General features: G+C 34.4%; 1 protein-coding gene across 8 annotated transcripts in view; it reads left to right on the top strand.

Annotated features, from left to right (window-relative positions):
* Positions 1-14061, top strand: part of Pan3 (poly(A) specific ribonuclease subunit PAN3) — a 137654-nt gene extending 123593 nt beyond the window's left edge. For 6 of the 8 annotated variants that reach the window (XM_071611580.1, XM_071611586.1, XM_071611584.1 and 3 more), the window contains 4 exons: positions 1546-1675; positions 2092-2156; positions 8661-8799; positions 11134-14061. In XM_071611580.1, the coding sequence (XP_071467681.1) occupies positions 1546-1675; positions 2092-2156; positions 8661-8799; positions 11134-11274 (475 nt within the window). In that variant the 3' untranslated portion in view covers positions 11275-14061. The remainder of the gene's footprint in view (positions 1-1545; positions 1676-2091; positions 2157-8660; positions 8800-11133) is intronic. The other 2 variants (XM_071611582.1, XM_071611585.1) reach the window with 2 other exon arrangements.
* The last annotated feature ends 1757 nt before the right edge of the window (positions 14062-15818 follow it).

Here is a 15818-nt window from a genome sequence, read left to right as displayed (position 1 = left end):
AGTAGAGGATAAAAACGTAACAAATTATATGTTCATAATTATCCAAAGTGGTTGATGATTCATGGGGATTCATTTTATTATTCTACTTTTTTAAATAAATGTTTGAAATTTTCATTAAAGAGTAAACAAAAAGTCGTACTTTAATAATTACAAACTAAAATTTTTATAGCAATAAACCATATGTCAGGAACTTTTGAACTGCTTAATGTGAGTTAATTTACTTAATTCTCCCAATAATAGTAAGTTTGATGGCATTATTAGCCCCATTTTAGAAACAAATTTCAGACATAGGTAAAGTAACTTGTCAAAGTTACATAGCTTGTAATAACTTCCAATATTATTGGCCAATATAAATGTTAGTAATTACAGATAAATAGCTAAGATACTGTGGATTATTGGCATGGGTAATCATTCATTTATTCAATAAGAAAATACCTACTATATCCCAAATGCTGGGGACACTTCAAGATGAGCAAGATTTTCATCTTTTGGAAACTTATATTCTAAGGGGAGAAAAGTTAATAAACATGTAAGCAAGTAAGATTTTCAGATAGTGATAAATCCTGTGAAGATAGTAAGCTAGAATTGGACTCTTTTGATCTGTGTTGCACATAAAGATTGCTCAGAGATGAATATATGATGACACTTGTTAAATTAAAGTGGCAGAGCAGAATACAGCTTCCAAAATATGCTGGGGTTCATTCAGTTTAGCAAAATTGAAGACCCAGTATTAGTTTCAAAAATTATCTTTGGCTAGGTGCAGTGGCATGCACCTGTAGTCCCATGTATTTAGAGGTCGAGGCAGGAAGACCATTTGAGCCCAATGATTCAAGATTACCTTGCGCAACATAGCAAGATCTCTATCTTGAAAACAACAGCAAAAAATTACCTTTGATGAGCAATAGGGAAAGCTCCCAACCCCACAGCTATTCAGTGTTTCACCCCTTTCAAAAAGTTTGTAACTATCTTTTCATCTAGCACTGTTATAAAGAAAGGTTTGAGAATTGAAATGCGTAAGTGGAACCCTCCTCTACATTCCTTTCTTTCTTATACAGTAGTGAAAATATGTAGAAAGAGACATGTTTTTTTCCGTTAGCTCTTAAAAGCTTTCCAAGAAGAGAAATAATAATTAAGCTTTAAAGGTGAACCTGAGTTGCATGAAAAGTATGTTTTCAGATTGAGTGCACTAGATGATGATAAAAGCAATATGTATTTGTGGGTTTGGTTTTTTATTATTATTTTTTTATTTGGGGGGGGGTGCGCGGGGAGAGTTTACCTGGGATTGAACTCAGGGGCACTTGACCACTGAGCCATATCCCCAACCCTATTTTGTATTTAGAGACAGTGTCTCCCTGAGTTGCTTAGTGCCTCGCTTTTTGCTGAGGCTGGCTTTGAACTCTTCTGATCCTCCTGCCTCAGCTGGCTGAGCTGCTGGGATTATAGGCATGGACCACCATGCCCAGCTGGGTTTTGTTTTTGGTTTTTGGTTTTAATTTTTTTAACTGCATGCTAGATATTCAAGTGATTCCACTTTATCCTGGTTAGGTATTTGTTGACTGACCAAAATAGGATGCGAAGTGTAAATGACATCATGCCCATGATTGGTGCTCGATTTTATACTCAATTGGATGCTGCTCAAATGAGAAATGATGTCATTGAAGAAGACCTTGCAAAGGTAAAAAGTATAGTTAAAAAGACTGTACGCATTCTTGGATTTGTGTGTATAAGTAGTTATAAAACAGTAATTATTATACAGAATATAGAACCTAATCGTCCAAGATTGCAAATATTTTTGTAAATGCTGAATATTTAGCAATTTTTGACATCCTCTGGGCATTGTTTTCTTTTTCATTCATGTTTTTGTAATAACGTGACAAAAGTCTTTCATGTGAGTTACTCTATCAGTCCCTAAAAATGGGTCATCTGCATAATAGACTTGTGATGTTTTAAAAGTATAACCAAAAGTTTGGTGGGGATGTTAGAATGTATTGCTTAATGATTGCATCAGTGCAGGATATCAATCTTTGTGAATTTTGGTTTTTATGTTGAATTAGCTGAACATTAACATTCTCTTTTTAAAATGTTTTATAGGAAGTTCAAAATGGAAGACTGTTTAGGCTTCTAGCAAAATTGGGAACAATCAATGAGAGGCCGGAGTAAGGATTTACAGTATTTTGCAATATATTTTCAATCAAGGGCACTATTTTATGAAACAAGAATGCGTGTACCTTATTTTTACTGCTTTTATTTGAAAAAAAAAAAAAAAAGGAAATTTTTCTCATGTGAAGTGACCTGTTAATCATTACGATGCCTTTTTTTTAAGCCACAGCCTAGGTGTGTTTGACTTTATAAATTTTACACGCATGAACACATACAGGAAATACAGTGTTAATATCTGTATTGTGGTTTGCACATGAGGGAACATTTTACAAATACCTGTTTCCTTTTTAAAAGCTGGATCAAATCAATTTTCCTTGGTCCATTCAGAGACTTCCTAGAAATTTCTAATTATTGCATGCCTCTTATTTTCTATTAAAGTACATTAACATTGGAAAGACATTGCCATTTTACTCTATTTATCTAATTCTATCCTGTTTGTAAATTAAAGTTACTCATCTCAATAAGAGTTGATGTTTGTACTATATAACTGTCAAGTACAGAACAGAATTGCAGTTATTGTGACTAAAGTGTAAGTTATATTTCAGGATTGTCATCTATTTTTTGAAGTTATAGGTATTAGATAGATATCGTTGCTTCTGGGATTTTTTTCCTATCCATGAAATTCAAGTCCACTGCCTTTTTTCAAAGTCTAAAAACTCAATTTTCCCTAAAAATTTTCCTAAATGAAGAAGACATATTATATGTTAAACTACTTTTTGAAAACTCTTAGCTATGTCTTCTGGTATTTATCTCTGTACTTTACAATATATGCCTAAACTGCTCTTTCTTAATTTTTTTAAGTATTGCAATTCAGCTTATGGCTCATCACCTTTCTTCAACACTCAACAACACACTCTCTTACATTGTGCCACTTAACCCATAATTTTGAGTTAAATCTGTACTTGGTGTTGACATTGTTATGACTAGGTAAAAAATATTGTTCATAGCTGCACTACATAGTAAAGCATAATTATATTTCCTTTCTTCTGTGCAGTTTGTTTGTTTTTGTGTTTTCCTGGAGTTGATAATTGTCTTATATAGAAAACTAAGCAAAGGAAAAAGTATTTACAACGAGTTCATTGCAAACACTCTGCCAGAGTTATAAAACACCTTTCAAAAATAGGTAACCTATCGGTTCCTTTTTTTCCCCTCCCCTTTAGAGAAATTCCCCTGAGAGTCCCCACCCTTCTGTTCCCATCTGGGCTGGAGTGCTTCATACCCTGCCCAAATGCATACTTGACCTGGAGCTTCCCTTCACTCTTGTCTTGGGAGTTCTCCTTATCTCTCTCTTTGTGTTGGACACCCTGTTTCTTGCTTTTTTTCCTTGATTTATTCTTTTGATTTAATGGAGCACATTCTCCTGTAGCTTCCAGTGAAAGGTGAGTTTTTTGAGTCCTTGAAAGTCCAAAAATATCTTTGTTCTGTTTTCGTATCTTATTGATAGTGTAAAATTCTTAGTTATCTTAAGAAAAATTTTCAAAATTTATTTTTATTAGGTTATATATCACCAGTATTAAAGATTTATGGTGAAAAATACAAAATCTCTCTTCAAAACTGACATCCCTAACCTCACCAATTGCACCCACTAATACTTAGTTCTGATTTTTTTTCTATACCCTTCCTGAGCTACATATACTACTGTATGTTATCCAGCACTACCATTACCCCCACCTTTTTTTTTTTTTTTTTTTGTCCTTGGTACTTTGGTTTGACCCCAGGCCCTTGCACATGCTAGGCAACACTGTACCACTGAACTATATTTCCAGCCCTTTTTATTTTATTTTATGACAGGGTTTCACTAAATTGCCCATACTGGCCTTAAACTTTGAATCTTCCTGCCTTAACCTCCCATGTAAGTGGGATTATAAGCATGTACCACCATGCCTGGCTTCCTCTTTTTAAATATAAAAATTGCAAACCATACTCAGTATTCTTTATATATTACTTTTTATAAAAATTTATTTTGGAAGTCTTAATGTTTATGTTGAGTATATGTCGAGCACTATTCTAAACAGTATACAAATATGACCTGATTTACTTCTCATGATTACTCTGTGACAAGGGTACTGTTGTTATTCTGATTTAACAGAAAATGATGCACAGATGGATTAAGTAACTTGTCCAAGGTCACATAATAATTAAGTAAATGAGCCAGGATTCAGGATTTGAATCTAGACTTTGTGGTTTAGGGCCTGTGCTTTTAGCTACTAAGCTATGCTTCCTCACATTTTATCTCAAATAATGATCATTCCATGGATTACTTTTATTTCTTCAGTTCCCTGTGGATGGACATTTGTGTTGTTTTTAGTATTTTGCTAGTGTAAACCGTGCTATAGGGACTAAGTTATGTGGCTTAATTTTGTGTGTGCATAATGGTAGGCACAATAGTAATTGCTAATTAGTGGATATATCACTATAATTTCAGAGCTATTGCAGAAAAAAAATTGTATAATTTATGAGAGTGCCTCACCAACAATACCTTTTTCAAAGTTTTGGAGTTTGATCAACCAGATGCATAAGAAAATGATTTCAGTGAAGTTTTAGTTTGAATTTATTCTTAAGGGACTTACTTGAGTATCTTTTTTTTTTTTTTTAATCTGTTTCTTTTCTTTTCTGTCTGTACATATCCTTTCCCATTTTTATTTTTGGCTGGATTGCCTGTCTTCTTAATTGATATAGATAAGAGTTAGAGAGATTTAGTCTTTGTGATTTTTTTCTTTTAATGCTGTCATTTTTCTTCATTTTCCCCCCTATGCAGATATTTACATATGTAGTCTAATGATCTAACTTCTATGCCTCTGGATTTTGAGCCTTAGATGAAGGAATTACTTCATGCTTTCTTCGAGAATGTTTGTGGCTTGTGGTTTCATTCATTCATATTAATTTTTTATATATTTAGAAATTATGTAGGGTGTAAGGTATGAATCCAGGCTTTTTTCCCTCCAGACAACTACCTAGTAGATAAAAAGCATTTTTTTAATTGTCTAACTTTTGCCCATAGTATGATACAGCGCCTCCTACACATTCTTTTAATGGTAGGAATTTTAATCTAGTAGCTTCGCTGGATACAGGCATGTAGGTATTTTATGTCTGCCCCTCCCAAGGGCCTGGACTCAACCCCAAGTATCAGCAACTTAGACCCTATCTCAGAATTTCAATTTTTAAAAAAGTGGGGGGGAGGATTGGGGATGTAGCTCAGTGGTAAAGCACCCGTGGGTTCAATCCCTAGTTAAGCCCTCCCACCACCACCACCAAATCTAGTAGTGTTAGTTCTTCTCCATCTCCATTCACTATGTGTTTTTTCATTGTTTTCCGAAAACTGTTAATCAGTTCATTTAATGTCTTAGAAAAGAATAAATCTGATGGTATTTATATAGGGAAGATGACTATTATGAGTATCAGTAAACTTAAAGTACATTTGTAGTTTTAAATATTAGTTGTCTTGAAAATCATGGTATGTCATTTTATTCATTGATGTCTACTTTTCTATTCTTCAGTAGTGTATGGGTTCATTATGTAGTTCTAGCATATTGAATTTTATTCTTAGGTATTTTATGTCTGCCCCTCCCCTATTCTGTCTTCTTACCACTAGTTGTTCATATGAATTAATTGAATTCTGTAATTTTGTACACCTGATACCTTGTTTGGATAAATTTTTAATAGATTTTTGAGTTTCCCAGTTTATGATCTTACCATCTACAAATAATGATAGTTACATTTCCTCCTTTATGATTTCTACACTTTAATTGCTATTTATTGATTTTGTTAACTAAAAGTATTGATAGTTTTGTTCAGAGTATGAAACATTGTTCCATTGTCTTTTAACTGCCAGACAAATTTAAAGCCATTTTCTCTCCAGATCCTTCCCTTTCTTTCAAGCTTTTAGGGCTTTGCCACTTATGTTCAGAAATTCACAGTGATTTTCCTTGATGTGTGTTTTAGATTCAAAAAACAAGTGGGTCCTTTTAATCTTGGAAATTAAGTTTTTCTATTCTAATATTTATTTTTTAGTTGTAGTTGGACACAACACCTTTACTTATTTATTTTTATGTGGTGCTGAGGAACAAACCCAGGGCCTCACATGTGCTAGGCAAGTGCTGTACCGCTGAGCCACAACCCCAGCCCCTTCACTACTTCTTTAGTAACTCTTTTTTTCCCCTTATAGTAATTCCTATTGCTCAGATGTTAGATTTTTGTGGTTTTCTAATATATTTCTCCTGTTTTTTGTTTTTTTTTTTTTAACTATTATTTCTGGGCATTGTTTCAAGTTTCATTTTTTTCTCTCTAAATTTTAAAATTAAAGTTCAAGTTTGTTCTGATCCTTTTGAATTTTTAAATTTCTGCTGTCATATTTTTAATTTCCCCAAACTTTTCTGTTCTTTGAGTGTTTTATATCATTTTGTCAATGACACTGACAGAATTTTTGGTGGTGGTTGGGTTTTTTTGTTTGTTTGTTTGTTTTTTAGGGAGTGGAAATAAGGGCTTGCTTTATTTTATTTTCTCTTCAAAGGGTTTTGTACACTTGGCTACCCATTACTATTAAAAATGAGGTCCTAAAAAAAGTTAATGGAAAGCTCTGTAGGAATTATAGAACATTGAGCTTTTCTTTAGATAAGGATGTATACTATTAAGCTTGGTTTTTGTTCGTTTTTAGTGTACTCTCAAATATCTTCTTTCTTGGCTAATTTTGGAATCCCGTGGAAAGAATATCCTAACCGTGGTATACGCCTGCTTTCCATGGTTTGGAAACCAGGCAGCGAGGAGGTGCTTGTTGAATAATGTATTATCCTCCACTCTTCACCTCCTCAGCTACTGTTTTGCTGGCATCCTTGGAGCTGGAGCTTTTCTGCTTCATCCCTTCTACGAAGTAAACATGTAGATTTCTTCAAGGCAGAGCTAGGAGCAGGGCTGAGATGAGTAATCTATTTGCTGTTTATAGAATCTTTCCTTAATTCTGCTGACTTCAACCCATATCTCCACCTGTCGTAGGCCCTATCAGTTCTTTTTTTTTTAAATATTTATTTTTTAGTTTTAAGTGGACACAATATCTTTATTTCACATTTATGTGGTGCTGAAGATCGAACTCAGTGCCTCAAGCATGCTACACGAGCATTCTACCACTGAGCCACAACCCCAGCCTGGCCCTGTCAGTTCTTGAGCCTTACTCATTGGCATCTTTTTGTGGATTTCCCCCTGACTGCAACCCTAGATTAGAGTTCCTTTTTGTTCAATCAGCTAAGTCATAACATTTAACCCATCTGATTTGCACTTGCCAAAATTTTATGAACATCTCTTATCTACTTTGTTACTTCTGATCCCTGTGTTTATCATCCTTTTAAAGACATTTTACTGTTGATTTGGTGACACTTTGAAAGGGAGCAAAGATAAATGTATATGCTTAATCTGCATTTTAATTGGAGCTCTCCAGAGTGACTTGATGGTACTGGGGATTAAGTCTCCTGCATGCTTAGCAGAGCATTGTACTACTGAGCTATACCCTCTGCCATGTCCCAGTTTTTAAATGTAAATCAAGGGTGCATACTGTGGTCCTTATCTATTTATTTCTCCTTCTTGCTTCAGGTCACACACATACACACACACACATACACACACACTCTCTCTCTCTTTAGGTTTTTCCTTTTCTCCCTCTTCTCTTTTTTGACCTTGTCTTCTTTCTGGCTTCTCCTTGCCCTTATCTTCTTGCCTTCCCTCCCTTTATATTCTGTTTTCACACTTTTTCTTTTCTCCTTTAAAAAAAAAATGCATTTAGAAACACCTTTCTTAAGTTTTCTTGGTGTTCCATGTTGTCCTTTATAAGTATCCATCTCTCTAAATAAAGGGGGCATTCTTCCTCTGGAAAACCTTCCTCCCGGAGGAATCCATGTTTCCATTCTATATCCTATCCCTTTCTTATAATAGCATTGTATAAATATGTAGTTTACAGTATGTAGTTAACACTTTCTTTGATTATTTGAATAACATCTATTTCCCCGATAGACTGTCAGTTCCTAAGATCACTGAAAAGTAACAGTAGTCATCTGGTTCTCTAGTTCTTTGCAACTTTCCTTTAGGTAAAATGGTAGGAAACCAGACTCTACCTTTGTTTTGTTTTGTTTCTGAACATTTTTCTGTATTGTGCTCATTAATGAAGTGGAAAACTTAGCTGACCATCTCTGACTTGGGGAGGAAGGAAAAAAGAATATTCTCTTAGAACTTTAGTCTAAAGCTGTCTAAAGTTTTCTTTCTTTGTTCTCCATTTTATCTAATTGTAAGGACTGAAGTAAGAGGTACAATAATTCATAGATGGTTATTGCCCCCCGAGAATTGAAATTTATGTACTTCGGTGTTTAATGGATTTAAAAAACAAACAAACAAAAACACTGCATAAAATCTCTTTTCATTAGGGAAAAAAATTAAACTAGTTTTGAGTCTGAGAAATGAACAGGTGGCCATGTGGCATACAGCATGAGTTACTGAGGTGAAATATTAACTTCCCCCAGGTTTCAGAAGGATCCTACTTGGTCAGAGACTGGAGACCGTTATCTGTTGAAACTCTTTAGGGATCATCTTTTTCATCAGGTGACAGAAGCAGGTGCTCCCTGGATTGACCTCAGTCATATCATTTCTTGTCTTAACAAGGTAATTTGTATCTGGATTTTGAAGATCACAATGCTACCTGTAATTTATAGAGATGCATCTTATACAAATATCAGGAGACTTAAGAAATCAGTATATACTCCTTCTGTACTCTACAAGATATTTTTTCGTGATTTTCTAGTATAGGAAGATTTTCTAACACCTTGTAAGACAAATTCCGGAATTTTTTATTATGGGTCTTTTGTAGTGGTCAAAAATGACTGTTTTGACCCTCTTGTACTACATTTTATTTACATGTAATTTTGTGGTACCAAATAAAACAATGAATGGGAAAACAGAAAAATTATTTTTTTAATGTTTTTTAAAAATTGAATCTAGTCATTGTGAATGGTATTGTTATTAGTTCCTGTATTGTCAACTACAGTATTATAATAATAAATGTGCAAAAGTGGTATAAGTGAATTTGGTGATTAGATGAATTAAATAGAGATATGTCATAAACTTTTGTGAGATGTGAGCTGTATGTTTTTGAAAGTGCTAGGAGCCGGGCCTCGTGATACACACCTATAATCCCAGTGACTCAGGAGGGTGAAGCAGAAGGATCGCAAGTGGATCACAAGTTCAAGGCCAGACTCTTCCTCAAAATAAAAAAGGAAAGGGCTGGGGTAGCTCAGTGGTGAATGAAGTGCCCCTGAGTTTAATCCCTAGTATCCCGCCCCCCACACACACAAAAAAAGGAGTTTGAAAGTGCTAAGAGAAACAATTTACAGAGGAAAGGAGGAACACTATTTTTTTTTTAAATGGATTATGTGGAAGTGCAGGGTCTAGAACTGATCTTTAGAAGTAAATTCTAGTCTTTGTGTAGGTTTATGTGTAAACCTGGGATTGGCAAACTATGGTCTGCAGGCAAATCTGTTTCACAGCTGTCTGTTTATATCCCTATAAGCCAAAATAGTTTCATATTTTTAAAAAGTTGGAGGGAAAAAAAAGACAGAGACTAATACGTGTTCCCAAAAACCTAAACATTTACTATATAGCCCTTTACAGAAAATATTTACAGATCCTTGGCCTTTTTAAGTACCAGAGCTCATATTTTTGAGCTGTTAATGCACAATGCAGTAATAACCCTTTGGGGAAAATGTTAGGCTTTGCCTTGTTTGGAATTTCTTTAAAACTTTCTAGAGTATTTTCAGCAGCACAAAACTATATATACCATTAAATTAACCCATTATAATTTACATATTTATTTTTCTTTTATTTTTCCTAAAGGCAAAATATATTCTTCAGAGCAATGTGTGGAATATAATTTATCAAAGCACCAGTAATTAGAAATACATAGAACTAATATTAACAGAAAGATGGAACAGGTGGAATAAGCCATGGACAGTTATGATAAAGAAAGACTATGTAATGAATATCAGAAAAATGGAACATTTGAAGAAATTTTATTTTATATCATAAAAATAGCTAGTATTGGGGCTGGGGTTGTGGCTTAGTGTGGAGTGCTTGCCTCGCACATGTGAGGCACTGGGTTCAATCTTCAGCACCACATAAAATAAGTAAACAAATAAAATAAAGGTATTGTGTCCAACTACAACTAAAAAAAAAAATTTTTTTAAATAGCTGATATTAAATAAATTTATTCCAAATCTGAAGTGTGACAATTTTCTGACTTTGAAGAGTGTAATAAATTAAAAAGGAAGGATGGTCATGTTGATTATTTTAAAATTAAGATTTTACATAAGCTTATTTTGGTGGAAATGACACAAATTAATGAGTGAATTGTTCTGAAAGTTTGAACCTTAAATGGATTTTAAATATATTTTAATGAATCAGTTAATAAAATAATAAAAGAAGAAATGTACATTGAAAACTATTAAGGAAAGTAAAAATCATAACAAAGCAAGTTATTTGATGGACTAAGTATTGGTATTTATGTTTTGTAAAAAATATAAGTTACTGCCAAATCCCAACAGATAAAGTGAGTAGCTAACATTTACATGAGAGGAAATACCAAAAGTAAATGTATAAAAAGTTTAATAACAGGAGTTAATTAAGAATGCCCAGATAGGAAGGTACTTTTGATTTGGAGATAATAGTAAATTGTTATAACTTGTAAATCAATAGTGTGTAATCATATGCTAATGCAAACAAATATTTAAGCAGAAGGGACAAAAGAGAGTATTTGAAAAACAGATTATCTGAGTTAAAAATTGGGTCCATAAAGACTAGTGAAAAAGTATTTATAGATATCTGAAAGGGAATGTAACAAGTTTTAAAAAATATTTCAGTTATCACTGTTGGAAATGTCCTAAATAAAGTATATTCTCTTCCACATGGTATGAACTTCTTATTTTATGTATCTGTCTGTTTCAGCTAGATGCTGGTGTGCCAGAAAAAATAAGCCTGATTTCCAGAGATGAGAAGAGTGTACTTGTGGTGACTTACAGTGACTTAAAGCGCTGCTTTGAAAATACTTTTCAAGAACTGATTGCAGCTGCAAATGGTCAGTTGTAGTATTTGCTAAAAACACACACAGGACATGGCTGAGGAACTTAACCAGTAGCAAATTGCACTACAGCTGAACTGTTTTCATCATCTCCTTTCACATTGGGGAAACAAATAGGAGATGAGTAAAGCTGCTTGCACTTGGGTCAGGTGCACTGTTACTTGAAAGGAAGAATGTTTCACTTATTCAAGAGCTCTGACTGCCATTGGAGGCTCTGTCTGTGAAGAATTCATTTCAGATCAAGGAGCACCATCAGGTGAATGATGCTCCTGCTTTTGTTTTTTCCACTTGTTGTATGCACTAATTTTAATTTTTTAAAGACTTTTTTCTGATCTTTGAACTTTTGCCACATTGTATACTTATTAAGGGAAACTATTTGCAAGGACATTTTTGGGAAACCATATGGGCAGCATTTTTGCCATTGAGGGTTGCAGAATTTGTTCTTTGGGGGATGGGTTACCCTGAATGACATAATGGACCAGGTAAATCATTTCATACAAGTGCAGTATAGTGCATAATTCTTACAAGAATATTTATGCAAGCTCTATATGCCACCCACTGTTAGTTCAAATTGAGATTTTTGTTTTGTTTTTAAGAATACACAAAGAGAGATATCAGTGAATTGTTGGATATAAATTCCCCTACTAGTTGATTTAAATCCTTACGAAGAAGGATCAGATAAACAGTAACTGAAGGAGCATGTTTAGCTCTTTGCTCCAAATTCACCCAGAGCCTTTTTTTAAAAAGGCATTTGCCTGCTAGTCAGTTTTACATTTATACAATTTTATAATAGAAAAAAAAATGAAGAAATTGTGTTAAAGGCCTAAAGTTCAGGAGTATATTACTTTAGGTTATTTCCAGTTTGCTTTTTTTTTTTTTCTTCTTGTATAAAGTTCTGTTCTTTGAACCACAGCTTTATAATGGTACTTTACACTGGATACAGACACAGAGACACTGTTCAGAAGATGAACTTAACACAGCAGTGGTCTGGCATCAAGAGCTTTCTGAGATTTTACAGCCTGAATTTGGAGGGATAACGATCTGCTGTGCCTTTGCAGTCACTGCTTAGCCCAAAGTAATAGTACTTTTGATAATAACTCACTCTGCGGAATCTTCCTGAATAAGTCCATCTCAAAAGTTTGGAATTTTCCTCCTCATAATTTTCTTACTTTTTGGACATGCAATTGTCGCCAAACTTGGGTATTCATGGAATTTCTAGTTAATGAAATACCTATACTTTGATACTGAAGACTGCCAAATACATAGGAATTTTCTTTCATAAAAAACAGTAATGAAGACTCTATCTCCTTTCCCAGCACTGAATGTTTTACTAGCACTGGGTGCTCACCATTCAACTATGAAGAAAATGTGGAAACTCAGAAGGTCAGGACAGACTCCCAAGCACTTGCAACTGATGTTACTGTCTTCAATTTTAATAATAGTACACATTTGTATATTTCAGAGAAGTTTTTAATATTTCTCTGTCCACTTTTTATAAGCTTTAAAATGATTTTTCTCTGCCTTGAGATTTGCATCAAGAAAAAGCACCTCTCTTCACCTGAAAGCTTTGAAGACCAGAGACACGCTTTACACATTTTAACAAGTGTTTGAGTCCACGATTGGTAGCATCAGTTGTTGAGTTAACAAGAAAATCAATTATTGCATTTGATCTGGATGGATTTTAAAAGAACATAATGTTCAATATTCAAAGATAATTAACATTTGCCACCATGATGTTCTTTTTTATGTAAAAGGAACAAGAACTTGGAGACATTAACATGCAAAAGTCTTTTATCATTAGCTCATGTATTTGAGAAAGAGCAGCTGTCTTTTTATATGTTTTTTGACAAATCATATTGTAATTCTTTTGTACAAAAAAGAACTACTTGTATTCTAGAAGAAATATGAAATGCTTAATTTATAAGCGGGCTGAAGATTTTTTCCAATATTGTTTTCTTTGAAAATGAAAGGGGATCATCTATTTTATTTTGGGGGTCTGGTAACTTTTGAAAATTTTAATTTGTGGACCAATGTTTTGTGAAAGCTAAGGAATGGCAGGGGTATAATAGGGCTTGAATCTCTCATTCTGTATAGACCAGCAAACTTCCCTCTGCAAGGCAAGTTCACATCACAAACCCAAGAATGTCTGCATCATAAATGCTAGTTTGCTTCAGCCCCTAACCTCAGGACTTGGTTTGAATATAAAAGGTAGACAGCTGATATGTTTCCATGAGTAAATATTGTCAGCCAGAGAACAGTTGGTGTCAGGTAATGCATATTTTTTTAGCTTTGTTTTATATTTATTTTTCATTTAGTTTTTATTGGGAATGGTTTTCAAAAGAACTCTCAGTTCTGCTTAGGTGCTTTTTAGGGGAGCCCTCTTTTCCATAGTGTAATTCCATTTAAGAGGTTGTCTAAAAGTCTTTAATCCATAGGAAGATTTTAATATATGAGGATAGTCAAATTAAGGATGTAAACTTCTTATACCTTCTTGTTATGTCAGATAAAAGCACAGAAAGGACAACCCTTGAAATCACGTAACATTGGTCATTTTAGTTTTTTGTACCTATTTTAAATTCTGTTAGCATATTTACTTCATTGTAAATATTTTTGAGGGTACCCTTGTGTTTTGCTTTTGACCTTGGTTCTGTGATTTGGACGTCAACAACTTCCCCTAAAAAGCACCAGTATGTTAAGTTCTAATGTCATGATCCCAATATGTGTTATTCATCTTTAATCCTGTTTTCAGTCTCTATGTGTACAGCAGTATTTTTAATAAAGAATTACAGAGATAAGTTTGTCCTTTTTTGAGGGATGGGGTTCCAGTTCATATAACAAAGTAACAATTGTCTTATGATTGGGTTTTTAAAAGGCTGTACATTACTTAATGTATTTTGGAAGAATTTTTGTCTTTGAAATGGTAACACTAATTAATTTATTTATTTATTAGTTATTTGTTAAATGCCTATCTGTTGTGTCCTTGGATCTGTTCTAGGAACTAAGACTACAATTTGGGGACTTGGTAATTACAAAATGAATAGTTACATCCAAGCATTTTCATACAATACAAGACTCATAGGATGATTGAGAGAGAATTCCTATGTTAAGGAATAGGGAATGATGTATAGCCACTCTGGGGGCGGGGGGGGGGGGTCGCTAGGGATGGAACCCAGGGCTTCACACATGCTAGGCAAGCGCTTTACCATTGAGCAGCAACCCAGCCCTGTAGCTAGCCAGTCTCTGTTTACTTAATTTGCCATATGTGGGGCCGGGATTGTGGCTCAGCAGTAAAGTACTTGCCTAGCATGTGCAAGGCACTGGGTTTGTTCCTCAGCACCACATAAAAAATAAATAAAATAAAGGCGTGTGTCCCAACAACAGCTTACAAAAAAATTTTTTTAAAAAATTGCCATATCGATGAGAAGCACCCCTTCCCCCAGTTTCTCCAGAAACATTGTCCAGAATAAAAGGATAGGAAATAATGGCAAAATGTTGACATTTGTTGAACCTGGGTATTAAGTGGGGTGTGTGTATGTGTGTGTGCACATGCACACGCATGTTTTTTGTGCATTCGAAGGGAAAAGTTGAAAGAAATACTGTGCCGGATAGAAGGCAATAAGGGGCTTGAGGAATAAGTGAACAGTATTAGAAGAGGGATCATTTCTAGTTTGAGATTTGTGGTTTTCTGGAAATCAGAAAAAGGATAGCATTACAGGAAGCCTTTTTTGTGGAACGATACTGATTTCCATGGATTTTGATGAGAATCAAAGTGCATATTGTAGGTTCCTGGGAGGAAGGGGGAAATTAGTCTGCCTAGGGTGGAGGGTATGTTTGAAAGGCCTTTTAGCTTTAAATTTCTTCTGGGAAAATGTGAAAAATAACAGTTAAAGCTAGGCCAGTATTACATTTGATATAAATGAAATTCACAACTTGATCATTTTTTGTTTGCTTTAAAGCAGTGGTTCTTCCCACTTTTAGCAGGCACACAGTGAGGAACACGTTTAAAATCTTCTATATAATCTGTAGGGGTAGGAAGAGAAAGAGGAGAACAGAAGACTTTTAAATTATTGTATGTACAATGTATTGACCACAACATGGTTTGGTGGTTAAGAAATCAGTAAATTCTGATTAGAGTTCCGTGAACTTCTCAACCCCTCAGTGCCAGTTCAATGAACTGAGTTTTACTCATTCTTTAAGTATTTACTGAATGCCTTTTATATGCCAGACAGTTCTAGGAACAAAGGAAAAAGCTCTGGCCATAACAGGCATAATTTTCTGTTTTGAAAGCTTCCATCTTAGTAGAGAGTAGACAAGTTGGCCCTTGGTTTTAACATCTACAAATTAAGCCAACCTCAAATTTAAAATATTAGAGGAGCTGGGTGCAGTGGCGCACACCTGTAATCCCAGCAGTTCAGGAGGCAAGTTCAAAGCCAGCCTCAGCAAAAGAAAGGCACTAAGCAATTCAGTGAGACCCTGTCTCAAAATAAAATACAAAATAGGGCTGGGGATGTAGCTCTATAACAACTATTTCCATAGCATTTGCATTGTATTG

The sequence above is a fragment of the Marmota flaviventris genome, chromosome 4, assembly GCF_047511675.1.
Source record: "Marmota flaviventris isolate mMarFla1 chromosome 4, mMarFla1.hap1, whole genome shotgun sequence".
Classification (NCBI taxonomy): domain Eukaryota; kingdom Metazoa; phylum Chordata; class Mammalia; order Rodentia; family Sciuridae; genus Marmota; species Marmota flaviventris.
This window is presented reverse-complemented; position numbering and strand designations above follow the sequence as displayed.